The 14243-nt window shown below is 44.5% G+C and overlaps 1 protein-coding gene across 1 annotated transcript in view; it reads left to right on the top strand.

Moving 5' to 3' along the window:
- Window positions 1-1289: 1289 nt before the first annotated feature.
- Window positions 1290-14243, top strand: part of Nup133 (nucleoporin 133) — a 66731-nt gene continuing 53777 nt past the window's right edge. The window contains exons 1-7 of the mRNA XM_008845775.2: window positions 1290-1538; window positions 3849-3967; window positions 6154-6257; window positions 8109-8216; window positions 10317-10451; window positions 11991-12161; window positions 13434-13589. Coding sequence (XP_008843997.1) covers window positions 1372-1538; window positions 3849-3967; window positions 6154-6257; window positions 8109-8216; window positions 10317-10451; window positions 11991-12161; window positions 13434-13589 — 960 coding nt within the window. The 5' untranslated portion in view covers window positions 1290-1371. The remainder of the gene's footprint in view (window positions 1539-3848; window positions 3968-6153; window positions 6258-8108; window positions 8217-10316; window positions 10452-11990; window positions 12162-13433; window positions 13590-14243) is intronic.

The following is a 14243-nucleotide window of genomic DNA, read 5'->3' as shown; positions in this document are numbered from 1 at the left end:
TTTCACCAGGTACAGACCCTCCCTGAGCAAGCAGCTCCCAAAACAGTCCCAAACAGCAGAAAAATATTCTCTTTTTCTGTATTCTGTCCCTTTATAAGCCACCCCTCTGCAGCCATTAGGCTGCTGGTTCTTCCTCACACCCGAGTTGAGGACCAGCCCTGCCAAACCCAATTAAACTCTAAACTCGCTTTGCCAGAGTCCTTTGTTTCTGTTTCACCGTGATCCCGACCCCTGCCACCTTTTTATCTAACAGTACCGAGCAAACACTCTGGACACAAAACAATTCCCCTAAATAAAAACAAACTAGAGACCACTGTGGACACAAAACTGCTCTGCAGATCAAAAGTGTATATATACAGTCCACATACAGGAGCGGTCCTTAGAAGGCAACACTAAGTTTGATGTGAGGTGGCCTCCCACAGGACCAATAGGGAAAAGCAGGCAATCCAGGAGAAAGTTGTGCAAGAGCCTTGAGACCTTTAATTCGGACGCAGGGTCCAAGTGAGAAGTGGTGGAAGAATATTAGTTTAAAAAGCCAGCCAGAATTAATTCATAGAGGAACTCACAAAGGAGTTTACCGAATAACCCTGGGTATTTACAAGCTCTCCTGCAGCGTTAGGCCCTCCAAAACTGCCCCTGAGGCAGACAAGCGTTTCAAAGCAGAGCCCTGCGCCTACGGGCTCCAGGGCTCCAGGAACTCGGGGAGGAGAAGGTGGCTCGGTTTGGGGGTCACAGCTCTTTCCGCACCCTAGGCATCTGGCCAGATCCATCAGGCTGCGACAGAGGAGCAGGACCTGGGGCCCAAAAGAAAACTGGACACAGCGCACTGTGCGGAATTAAGAACCATCAAAATGAGGGTCGAGTCCACGGCCGATATGGTTTATGGAAGGCGGTGCAGAGTGCAACAACAAACCACGGCCTGCCCAAGCCCCATCCCCCAACTCGCGCCCCGCCACAGAGGATGAACCTTGAGAAGGGCGCTTCTTGCCCGGTTCCACCTCCCGGAAGTTCTGAATGCCGGAAGCGCTGGACGCCGCAACCCTAGTAAAGCCCTCACCTGGTAGCTTAAGCATTATCAACATGCGCCGCCCCGCTAAGACCCCGCCCTGCACTGATTGTGACGTCATCCCCGCACTTTTTCCGGTCGGGCTCCGCTCCGCGGTTCGTCGCTGAGCTTTAGCGTCATTGCCATGAGCCTTCCCGTTTCGACCACGCCTGCGGCACCCTGCTGTACGTCATCTCTGAGCGCCGCTCCCGATTCCGAAGCTGGGGCTCGACGCAGCGTGTGGCGTCAGCGCCACGCGCCTTCCCGCCCCGCGGTGTTCGAGCTCTGGGCGAGCCAGCTCCTCACTTTTGTTACTCATCTCAGGCATGTTCTCAGCCGTTCCCTCTCCGCGGACCCTGGGTCCTGGGTCTCGACGAGGCCCTGGGCCGGCGTCTACACCCCGGGCCACCAGGAGGGGTCTGTCCCTGGGGTCTGCCGTCAGCTCCCCGGTGCTCTTCTCGCCGGTAGGCCGGCGTAGCTCTCTGAGCTCAAGGTAAGCGATCCTGACTGGGTTCGGCCATCAACCGACTCAGGGCCAACGCGAGTCCAGTTTGCATCCTAGAAAAGTAAAATAAGCGGGCTGTGGTAGTGCACGCCTTTAATCCCAGCACTCGGGAGGCAGAGGCTGACGGATCTCTGTGAGTTCAAGGCCAGCCTGGTCTCCATAGGGAATCCAGGTCAGCTGTGGTTACAGGGAGATCCTGTCTCAAAAAGACAAATAAATAAATTAAATAAATAAATAAATAAAGTAGCTTTTTATTTGATTCATAAATCTGCGCAACCTTTAGGCTACAGAAGAGAATGAACGGGCTCCTTGAGCAGTATCAGAATAGTGGTTTTGTGAGGTAGAAACAGAATAATAAGAGATCAAAGTACTTCATATTTATTATAAAGATTAAAGTAAAAGCAATTTATACTGACAGAGAAAATTACTGTTTTCTGGTAAAAAGGTCATTTTGGGGAGCTGTCTGCTTAAAATTGCAGTTTGACGCTGTGGTATTGGATAGGAGTGACTGATTTTGTTCTAGACTTTTGGGGACCTAATGTAGCTCAGCATAGAACAAGGCCTTGCCTCCTTCGAATTTTCCATCCTTTGTCTCCACCCCCTAAGTGCTGATACTACAATGATGCAGGCTTGCATGGCTACCGTAATTTTTATTTAACAGTTCCACCTATAGATCAGGATCTCAGCTCCCTTACAGAAGTCACAGGAATCAATATACAGTGCCCACACAGATCTGACTAGTGGTAGAGTCTCTAAGCCTGGCAAAATTGTTCCTCAGTGCCAAACATATAAACTGCCATTACTACGTGTTGATTGGCAATTAAAAGACTTTGGGCTACAGAATTTGATGTAGCCAGATTACAGAAAGCATGCTTTCTGCAAACAGGTGAGGTAGTTTTGTTATAACATCTGCTGGTATGGAGCCCAGTCCATATGTTCAGTAGAGTTGTTGTTACCCTCCTTCCCCACAGTTAACCAAAAGCTCCAAAAGTTGGAAACATCTGTTCCTGAGGAGTTTCCTGTGTTCATCTTTCAAAAGTGAATTTCTCCTGCAGGAAAATAGCAAATACTGAGTTTTGAACTTAGGATAAAAATTTGTAAACCTGTGCAAACCTTGTAGTAGTTCAAAGGCCTGATACTTAGGGAGCACATTGTATCCTTGACTTTTATCTTTTTATTTCTACTGTTAAAAATACATTTATTGTCGAGCGTGGTAACTCACGCCTTTAATCCCAGCACTTTGGAGGCAGAGGCAGGCGGATCTCTGAGTTCAAGGCCAGCCTGGTCTACATAGTGAGTTCCAGAACAGGTAGGGCTACAGAAAGATCCTGCCTCAAAAAAAAAAAAAAAAAAACTGACCTGGAGAGATGGTTCAATGGTTAAGAGCACTGGCTGGTCTTGCAGAGGACCCAGGTTCAATTCCCAGCACTCATGTGGTGTTAACTCCCAGTTCCAGGGGATCTGACGACCTCTTCTGAACTCCTTGGGCATTGCACAATACAGGTGCACTTATATACATGTCAACAATACACTCATACACATAAAATAAAAATAAAATATTTTTTAAATACATTTATTTTAAAATATATATGAGAGGAGATGCACCATATACAGTTGGGAGTTCGCTGGCCTACAAAATCCCACTCATTTCACCAGAACTCCCTTTCTTTGATGCTAATAGGCTAGACTTTGTGGCCACCATCAGTTATGGAGCCATATCTGAGTAGAAGGAGAGTAGAGTTGCCCTATGCACACACATGGTCTTGGATTGGACAGCGGAAGCATCTGGGATGGCTAAGATTTGTTTATACAGGAATGTCTTCCTACATTCCTGTTGGCCAACTCATCTTCTAGGACACCAGTTAGTGTATGCTTGATTTTTGTGTTTTTTTGTGTTTTTTTTTCCCTATAGCCCCAGCTGGCCTGGAGCTCACTATGTAGACCAGGCTGGCCTTGAACTCACAGAGATCTGCCTGCCTCTGCCTCCCAAGTGCTGGGACTACAGGTGTGTGCCACCATGCCCAGCTTGATTGATTTTTGTCTTTTAAAGAATGTTCTTCACAGCACTAACCTTTTGGGTGGAGGTGTGTACCTGATTATTGAGCTTGTGGTCTGAGCTTGTGGCTTTCCTAAGTCCTTTTTGTCTTTTCAAAATGAAAAGTACAGTTACAGTGCCCACAAGGTGATATCTTTCACTGTTAAATATCATCTTGTTAGTCTTATTGTGCAGATACATAGAGGCTAAGATAGCAGGAAACTCCAGGTTACAAGTGACATTACCTGGTCTCTTTTCTTTAGAGGAACACCTACAAGGATTTTCTCCCACCACTCCATATCAGAGTCCGTGAACTACGATGTGAGAATGTTTGGAACATCTCTCCCTGTTAAGATCATGGAAGCCCTGACACTGGCGGAGGGTAGGTCTCATCTTTCAGTTTGCCCTTCTTAGCAGTTCTGACCCAAACCTGGGTCTCATACACAGTGACATTTCAACTTTGCCTGGTAGAAATCTGGTATGCCACCTGCTGATTGTTCGCCATTACAATATCTAAGTTCAAGAAGCTGAATGAATTATTCTAGCATAATCTCATAAAGTCTTATAAGTACTGTTTATCTAAAATTTAGTTCCATTTCAAAAGTTGATCAGGTATATGAAGTTTAGCTATAAAAACAAAACCCCAAACGCAATCAGTGCCCTGCATTTTGGGGTTAAATAATGTAATAAAGTCAAGTTATGCCTCCAGTTCTGAATCCTGTGTGGTATCCCAAAAGTCATATGACAAGATAGAGTTACCGTTGTGGTTTCTTTAGAAGGCCTTGCTGGCAGAGTTGGTGCAGTGGTTTGGAAGGGGCCATTGAGACAAGCCTTAGAAAGGCAGTGGTGTAAAAGAAAAGAGGGCACCAGGGAAGTGCAAAGTGAGAGCCCTTTACATTTGCCCAAGTTGCTTTACTGACACTTCAGTTCTGAACCTTTGTGCTTTTCTAGGATAGTGTTTTTTAAACTGCAGGTTGTGACTGAAATCAGTTCAGTGTTTCATGACCAGCATTTAAGGGAGGGAGGCAGACTGGCAAAATGTTGGCGTATATCTTGCTGTGAGGTGCTTCACCAGAGAAGACCACTCAGACAAACTTTTGTCGAATGAAAGTCTTGCTGGCCAGTGGCTACTACACAAGGGTGTTGGAATCCAAGTGTGTAGCCCCGAACCATCTCTAGGGTAAGCTTTTATACAGAGAAACCATAATCAAGGGTGAAAAGTTTAAGTTCCCAAGCTTACAGGTGCAAAGCCTCCTTAATAATTTCTATTCTATTAAGCAACAATTACTATTTTGTAGAAGCAAGTCAAGCATAACCTACAGAAGCCATAAATCTGCAGTTAGCAGGTGCACTCTGGAACACACTGACCTGTTCCTGAGACAACTGGGTCCAGCTGACGTGTGTTCCCATACCCTGGGCCAGCTGCCTGATAATTTCAGAGATGAGATAATTTCACTTTGACATGGCATAGCTGTGGTCAAGAGGGTGCCATATCACAATCTTATCATTAACTTTTTCTTTTTTCTTTTTTTTTTTTTTTTTTTTGTCCTTTTGAGACAGGGTCTCCCTGTAGCCCTGGAACTCACTATGTTGACCAGGTCAGCCTTGAACTCACAGAGATCTACCTGTCTCTGCCTCCTGAGTGCTGGGATTAAAGGTGTGTGCCACCATGCCTGGCTAACTTTTCATTTTATAAAAACTTTTTAATTTGGATGCACATGTGCAGTCATGGGTGTTGCTACAGCTCATTGTAAAAGGAATGCTCCTGTCCCCGTCAAATTTTGGCGTCCTGGCTGCCAGTTCCTAAAGCTTTTGGGATGCTTATTTTCAGGCTGCCATGCATAGTTTTCCCTGCTTCCATTCCTTCCTCTTTCTTCTTCTTTCTTTTTCTCACCCTGAAATTTCCTTTTTCTTTACTTTTTTATTTTTGGTCTTTTTGAGACAGGGTCTCCCTGTAGACCAGGCTAGCCTTGAACTCACAGAGATCCACCTGCCTCTGCCTCCCTAATGTAGTGAGGGGACTAAAGGCATGCACTACCACGCCTGGCTGAAATTTTCAATTTATATTGTGTTTAAACTTCTGGGTCATGCCTTGAGACTATGTTAATAACAAGCTATGCATGGTGATACAGGCCGATCTCTGTGAGGCTGGAAAGATGGCTCCATGATTAAGAGCACTGCCTGTTCTTGACTGACTACAGGCATGTGCCACCACACCCAGCTTATTTATTTATTTATTTATTTATTTATTTATTTATTTATTTTGAATTAGGGTCTCCCTGCAGCCCAAGCTGGCCTGGAACTCACTATGTAGACCAGGCTGGCCTGGATCTCACAGAGATCCACCTATATCTGTCTTCTGCGTGCTGGGATTAAAGGCATGTGACACCATGCCCAGCGAATGTTGATTATTCTTAAATATCTGGAAGTTATGTGAATTACTCTTTTGTTTATGTTTCTGTTACCTGCTTTAATGAAGCTTGTGATAAAGGAGATGTTGGCATAAAGAGGCTGAATGGCTTTTCATAGTTGCAGTGTGATTAAGTGCGTGTCTCATTTTCCCCTCAGTTGATGAACAGCTGTCTGTCCACATAGATGAAGGTGGGTGGGCTTGCCTGGTCTGCAAAGAAAAGCTCCTCATTTGGAAGATTACAGTGTCACCTGTCACTAAGGTAATGGCTCTTTAGACAGCTTCCTAGGAGGTGGGGAAGAGGAGTCCCAACTAGTTCTTGTCTGTAAGCCTAAAGCCTTGTTCTTTAGAGTTGATGGAGGATGCTAGTCTAAATCTGGAAGAGCATTAGGAACTTAGGATATGAAATACAGATCGCATGTACATATATGTTGTTGAAAAAAATTCCTCTTTTAATAATTTTTTTTTGCTGATGTCAGTAGTTTCTTCCTTCTCAAAAGACCTATTGCAGCCAAGTTAAGTGAAGGTCAGTTCAGGGTTTTACTGTCTTCACAGGTTCCAGGTCATGGGCTCTTTCTCCTTCCAGCTCACAGTGCTCAGTTTCTCAGGCTGTGTTCTCTTGGATCTACAACTGTCTTAATGTGGTCAAGGGCTTAGCACCAGTCTTCCTTGTAGTGAGTTTTTTTCTGGAGGAGTAGCCTAGTCAGCCCATCACACTGCCCCATACCTCATATGCCACTGGACTGGGCGCTTTCCACACTTTTTACGAAAGTCGAAGCCGAGCCTGGTGGCGCACACCTTTAGTTCCAGCACTGGGAGGCAGAAGCAGGCAGATCTCTTGAGTTTGAGGCCAGCCTGGTCTGCATACTGAGTTCCAGCTGGGACTACAGGGAGACCCTGTCTTAAAAAGACCAAAAGGAGAAAGTCCAGCATGATTTGGGAGCCTTCACCGTGTTTGTGGGAAGGCTTTCAGCACTGATGGCCGTTTTAGTATTATTTTTTGTTTGTACCATCCCACAAATGCAGAATGTGGGCTCCTGTCCTGTAGTCATCTGGCCATCTGTCCCAATCCTGGGTAACCAACCTCTTTTCCCCTAAAGACTGAAAAATCAGCACAGTAAAGCTGTGCTCCCTCTAAGCCCCTTCGTACTTCAAAATGACCAGCAGTTGAGGAATTTAAGGTACAAAGGGAAGAATTCCAGTGTTGGCTTTCCATGTAGAAGAAATAAAGACCCTGCAGCCAGCATTGTCTCTTTCCTCAACTAGGGGACTAAACCCGAACCATCAGCTTCCTCCCCTGCACAGAGAGCCCATCCATCCTCCTTATCCTTTTTTAATCATTTTTATACAAGACCCATATAATTTGCACTTAATAAAATTAGAGGCTTTGAATTTTTCAGGGACCAGCAGGCCAAGTAGCCTGCCTAAGAAGTCCAGTGTGCGTTGGTGCTGCCCACATAGCTAAGAACTGAGTGTGCCTGTTTCTAATCTGGGATGGGGTCGTGATCCTTAGTACAGTAGAAACAATGACACCAGTTGCTCGGTGAGCTTTGACTCTTGACTCCAAATAGCAGAGCCATCATTGAGGTCAGTAATGCCCCTTCAGCTGACTCTTCAGGCACGGCCTCCCTAATTCTTGGTGTCCACTAACCTTCTTGGTGCTCCCACACTGTCTAGAAAAGATGATCTAGTTAGAAAGTAGCAGTGAGGAGGGGTGGGGGTGGGGTTCTACTAAATTTGCAAAGGGTTCTAGATGTCTGTCTGCAAGCCTAAGAAATAGTTTCAAGGCAACATGTGTAATTTCTCCTTGGCTGTGGAATTTCACTTGTCACATATACTATAGCCAGCCTTGGAAAGTTATGTAGGTATCCCCTAACCAGTGGAGTCCTTGGCCTGGGAAGAACACACAGATCACTTTACGTTTTCCTGACTTTATATCTCTTAAGATACTTTGCTGAAAAGTTCCTGAAAGCCTGATCAAAAAGAGCTGTGAAAAGAAACGATATTACAAAATAGTATTCCCAGCATATAAAATATGCAAAGGAAATAAGAGATGTCAGAATGAACAAATTGCATTGAATGTGAAAGCTTCTCTTTGGGGTTTGTCCTACAGCTGTCTGTCTGCAAAGAGCTCCAGCTGCCACCTAGTGATTTCCATTGGAGTGCTGACCTGGTGGCACTCTCTTACACCACAACTTCAGGTGAAGCACATTCTGTTCAGGTAGGTGACTTAAAAGCTGATGAGGGGGCTGGAGAGTGACTCAGTGGTTAAGAGCACTGACTGCTCTTGCAGAGGATCAGGGTTTGGTTCCCAGCACCCACATGGCAGCTAACAACTGTCAACAACTCCAGTTCTAGGGGATTCAATGCACTTTTCTGGCCTCTACATACATTGCATGCATGCAGTGTACTTACATACATGCAGACAAACACTCATGCACATAAAAATAAGCCAGGAGTGGTGGCACACGCCTTTAATCCCAGCACTCAGGAGGCATAGGCAGGTGTATCTCTGTGAGTTCAAGGGAAGCCTGCTCTACATAGTGAGTTCCAGGCCAGCTGGGGCTACTGAGAGACCCTATCTCAAAAGAAGACCAAAAATAATATAATAATAATAATAATAATAATAATAAATAAAAGATATTTAAAGAATCTATTTTTAGCCGGGCGTGGTGGTACACGCTTTTAATCCCAGCACTTGGGAGGCAGAGGCAGGTGGATCTCTGTTAGTTCAAGGCCAGCCTGGTCTACATAGTTCCAGGACAGCTGGGGCTACAGGAAGACCCTGTCTCAAAAAGACCAAAAAAAAAAAATGTATTTTCCCACATACCTATACAAAGATGGAACTCAAAATGGATTATAAATCAAAATAAAAAACATAAAACTGCAAAATTTTTAGGGAAAATAGAAAAAAAATCATCATGGGCTGAGGTTGATAGAGTTTTTGGAAATCACCAAATTATGCTCCCTAAGGAAAAGTAAATGAAATTAACATTAAAATAAGATTAAAATTAAAAACCTTGTCTAAGACAGGAAAATAAAGTGACATGATACTAACTGAGGAAATACTTATAGATCCATATTCAGCCAAGGATTTATACCCAGAATATAAAAAGCTGGCAAAGTTTGGTGAGGAAGCAGACAATCCAGTTTGAAAACAAGGCTAGGTCTTAAATAGTTCACCAAAGAGGGTGAACGTGGCAGATGAGCATGAGACGGTCAATGTCATCAGTTGTTAGAAAGTGCAAACAAAGGGCTGGACAGATGGCTCAGTTGTTAGGAGCACTGACGGCTCTTTCAGAGGATGTGGGTTCAGTTCCTAGCACCCATGTGGCTGCTAACAACCATCTGTAACTCTTGTTCCAGGAATCTGACACCCTCTTGTAGTCTGCACAGGCATTGCATGACACAGGTGCACTTATATACATGCAGGCAAAACACTCATACATAAAAATTAAAAGAAAGTGCAGACAAAATACCTGAAAAGTACCACTGCATAGAGTGTCATCAGGGTATGGAGTGACTGGAACTCATACTGTCGTTGGGATGAAGAGCAATGCACATACTTGTTCCTACACACTTGTTATAAAGTGAGGATACATGTGCCCTGCGACTCAACAGTTCAATCCTGGCCATTTGTCTGAGACAATTGAGGATTTTCTATTTTATTCTATTTTATTTTAAATTTGTTTATAAAGCAGCAGGTTTCCTTATGGCATCTTCATACCTATTTAGTTTTGGTTCACTATACCCCATCCCCACTTGAACCCTTCCACCCTCAGCATTCAGATCACATGTAGTATATTTCTCCATTCCTCTCCTTTAAGAGCTTTTTTCTCTTATGGATCCCTGACCTCTGTAACACAATATAATCACCTGTGTTCTAGCAGATTTCTTTGTGGTGCCAGTGCTGAGAACATTGCAGCAAACAACACCCATCACAGGTGCATGCAGTGACCTCAGTGAATTGAGGGCAAGCTGAAGGAGGGGTAAAGGTGGGACTGTAGTCTGTGCTGTCTGACATTCTCAAAGAGCCATAGCTACAGTGGTCTAGACTAGTTGACAGGGTAAGACAGGGAAGGCATGATTATCAAGGGACAGCACTAGGAGGTTTGGGGTGTCAGAACTGTTCTGTATCTTTACTATGGGTGGTTGTACCAGTCTGCACATGTTAAAATTCACAGACCTGAACAGAAAGCAGAGGCAGTTTTACTGTTGAGTAATCTTAAAAGCAAAGAATTCTTAATTGACTTCATCAGTGTCATAGGCATTCAGTTTTGAGGCCTTCTTTTGTTGTTAATGATTGTGGTTTTGCTTCAAGGCTGTTGCTGTCATGGTTGCCACCAAAGAGGGGTCCATCCGCTATTGGCCCAGCCTTGCCAGGGAGGACATCTACTTGGAGACAAGAGTGGATTTGGGAGGTGAGAAGATGTGCAGTTTCCTGGTAGCGGTGCAGGTATGTGTGGGAAGAGCTGTGGCATGAACTGACAAGAAGTTTTAAGCTGGGTTCTAAACAGCTATGGGGGCCTGAGAGGCATGAAAAAGAGACAAGGAAGTGAAGAAGGTAAGGGTTATTGTGGTAATGGCTGCACCATAGGAAGTCCTTCATGAGGACAGTGGGATGCTGGCTCATTACCCTTAAGCACACCTCTCTTTGTAAGAGTGGCTATTAAAAACTCTTAGACACTGGTACAGTGCTGGCTGGCATCTCCTTTGCAGAGTTATCAAAGAAATCTGGGACTGGGGATGTAGCCCAATGGGTCGAGTGATTGCTGGCATCTCTGCAGTTATCAAAGAAATCTGGAGCTAGAATGTAACTCAGTGGGTAGAGTGCTTGCTGGTGACTCTTCTGCAGGGGTATCAAGAAATCTGGGGCAGCTCAGTTGGTAGAGTACTTACCTTGCATGTACATGGCCTGGGTTCTGTCCCCAGCACTGCATAAATTTAGCATGGTAGCACTTACCTGTGATCCCAGCACTCAGGAGATAGAGATCAGAAGTTCTATGTCATCTTTTGCTACATAGTGAGTTCAAGCCAGCCTGGGATGCATGAGACTGTCTTAAAGAAAAAGAAATCTGAGAACGTGATTCGTTGAACCTATACATGGTAAACCCATAATTTAGATGTCAGATTTTTTTTTTTCTGTCTTTTTGAGGCAGGGTCTCCCTGTAGCCCCAGCTGGCCTGGAACTCACTATGTAGACCAGAGTGGTCTTAAACTCACAGAGATCCACCTGCCTCTGCCTCCTGAGTGCTGTGATTAAAGGTGTGTGCTGCCACCCCTGGCAGAAGTCAGATTTTTTTAATGAACTTGCTATAAGAGTGTTCCTTCGACTGGGCAAGGTGGCATACACCTTTAATCCCAGCACTGGGAGACAGGCAGGTGGATCTCAGTGAGATTGAGGCCAGCTGAGGTTATAGGGAGACCCTGTCTCAAAACACCAAAGAGAGTAAAAAGTTTTTCATTGTATTATAGAATGAATAGATTTCAGGTAAACTATTTTAATAAACTATGCGCCTTTTTCAGGTGTGTTTAAGGTAGGGATGTTTCTTGTCAATTTTTTTTTTTTTTTTAATTGAGACAGCTTCACTCTGTAGCCCAGGCTGGCCTCAGGATTGTGATCTGTCTGCCTCAGCCTCCTGAGTTCTGGGCTCTCAGGCATGTATCACCACACCAGGCTTTGTATCAAACATTTTAAAAAACTTTTACTATTTTATTTATTTTTATTTTATGTGTATTGTTTTGCCTGCATATATATATATAAGTGCAATGCCCAAGGATGTCAGAAGAGGGCATCGGATCCCCTGGAACTGGAGTTATGGACAGGTGTTTGCTGTCATGTGGGTGCCGGGAACCAAACCCAGATCCTCTGCAAGAACACCCATTGCTCTTAATGGCTGAGCTTTCTTTTCAGCCCCTATAACAAACGTTTTTGCTAGCTCTTTGTCCTGGGGTTAGATGCATTCTTTGCTAATCTCATGGTATTTATTCATAGGGAGGAAGTTTCATCTTGTCCTCCATGGGAAGCCAGCTGATTCGATTGATTCCTGAAAGCTCAGGGAAGATTCACCAACATGTCCTACCTCAAGGGCAAGGCATGCTCTCAGGGATTGGCCGGAAAGTTTCTTCCCTTTTTGGCATTTTGTCTCCTACTAGTGACCTCATGGTAAGTTTATGTTTACAGTAAGTTGAAAGTTTCCAATGAAGGTGGTATTGCTTTCATACGAATTAAAAGTATTGTAAAAATTTTTGAGTATGTTTTTTAATACTGAATTTGGCTTTTTAGATTTGACCTGAAGTGTTTCTTTTCCCACATCTTCAGTTCTGTGTGGATACTCACACCTAGCCCTGCTGGTTGGCTTGTGAGAAAGGAAGACTGTGGACTGAGGTCTGCCAGCTTCTCTGGATTGTTCTCTTTAAAGCAGAGCCTTTTCTTGTGTTGTGCTGCTGAGGAGAGGTCTTTGGAGAGTGGGTGATAAGCTACTGAGCTGTCACCTGTTATACCCAGGCTTGAGTCTGAAGCTCAGCTTCTCACTACACTGCTTGTGTGTCACCTCAGGTGGCTGTTGTAACCTGTTCCCTTGAATGTTCTTTGAACCTAAAACTTTTTTTTTTTTTTTTCAGAGCTGATGACTGAACCCAGGGCCTTGCGCTTGTTAGGCAAGCGCTCTACCACTGAGCTAAATCCCCAACCCCTTGAACCTAAAACTTAACATGCTTAGAAACAGATTTATCATATTCCTTCTCCCCTTCCTTTTGACCACATTTGACCTACAAACGCTGTCTTTTTTTTGATGTGTCTGTTTCTGTTCGTGGCACTGTCCTTTTTCTTAGTGATCCAGATTTCAAACCATGGTGATACCCCCCAAACCTACTTTCTCCTTTGTCCTGTCAGTGGCTCCCTAACTGCTTCTGGTTGTATTCCCATCCTCCTTTCTCTCATCAGATCCTGGTTTGCATTCTGGTTCACAGGCCAGGACCTACTCTTATCACCAGAGAAATGGAGACAGACAGGGTTTAACTAAAAAACACATACTCAGCTTGAAAATGCCTGCTTCATACAGAAGGGTTCACTGAGACAAATAATCCCAGGTGTGGTGTAAAGTGTCATCCCCAGCCAGGCTCCCTTCATCACAGCTCTGGACTCAGAGCATGGGCAGTATCTCACTGGCTCATACGTTTACAGACTCAGGCTCAAGAGTCTACTGGGGTTTCTTTTAGAAAGTTTTAAATTTTTTCCCAGTTTAACAAAACACTGGTTATCTGAGGACCCTGTAATGTTCTCATCTTCCTGCTCTGCTCTTCCTGTGGAGATTCAGCCTGATTTCAAGGTCCTTTTCAGTTACTCTTTCCAGTGGAGCCTGTGGAGGAATTATAGAGAACCTTAGAGCATGTAAAGTTGAATTCAGTCTTACCATGACCCCTTCTCTCTGCACAGCTGACCAGTGTTCTCTGGGACAGAGGAAGGTCGAGCTTCTACACCCTGACAAGTTCAAACATCAGTAAATGGGAACTGGATGATTCTTCAGAAAAGCAAGCTTACAGTTGGGATATGCACAGAGCCTTGAAGGAGAGCATTTCTGATGCTATTTGGGTGAGGAAGAGTAACTGCCCTCTCTGGCTTGTGTTTATGGTGTGTGATGGATGGTGTTCATTTCTTCCTTGTTTTTTGTTTGCTTTGAGATAGAGCCTCACTCTGTACCCCAGGCTGGCCATGAACTGTTAAGTTCTTCTGTTTCAGCCTCCTGAATGCTGAGACTGCAGGCAAATATTACCATACCTTGCCCATCTGCCTTGATTATTTGAACACATTTCCATGTAAAAGCAATATAAGCATCAGATAAGCATAAATGGGGTATTCAATCCGTGCCACTACTGGAACTCACCAATTTACTTGCTAAATTGGAGTGACAGGGTTTAAGACAGAGTCTCATGTCAGCCCAGACCAGCCTCAAACTCACCATGTAGCAGAGGCTGACCTTGAACTCCTGATCCTCCACCACCCTTGTGCTAGGATTATAGTTATGTGCCATCATGCCCAACTTTTTTTTTTCGGTCTTTTTGAGACAGGGTCTTCTTGTAGTCCCATCTGTCTTGGAACTCACTATGTAGACCAGGCTGGCCTTGAACTCACAGAGATCTACCTGCCTCTGCCTACCCAGTGCTGGGATTAAAGGCCTGCACCACCATGCCCAGCACAACATGCTGACTTTTTTTTTTTTTTTTTTTTTTTTTTTTGGTAGGGTTG

This window comes from Nannospalax galili, unplaced genomic scaffold, assembly GCF_000622305.1.
Source record: "Nannospalax galili isolate Female #2095 unplaced genomic scaffold, S.galili_v1.0 scaffold702, whole genome shotgun sequence".
Taxonomy (NCBI): domain Eukaryota; kingdom Metazoa; phylum Chordata; class Mammalia; order Rodentia; family Spalacidae; genus Nannospalax; species Nannospalax galili.
Note: the sequence above shows the minus strand (reverse complement) of the source record. Positions and strands in the feature narration are given on the sequence as shown.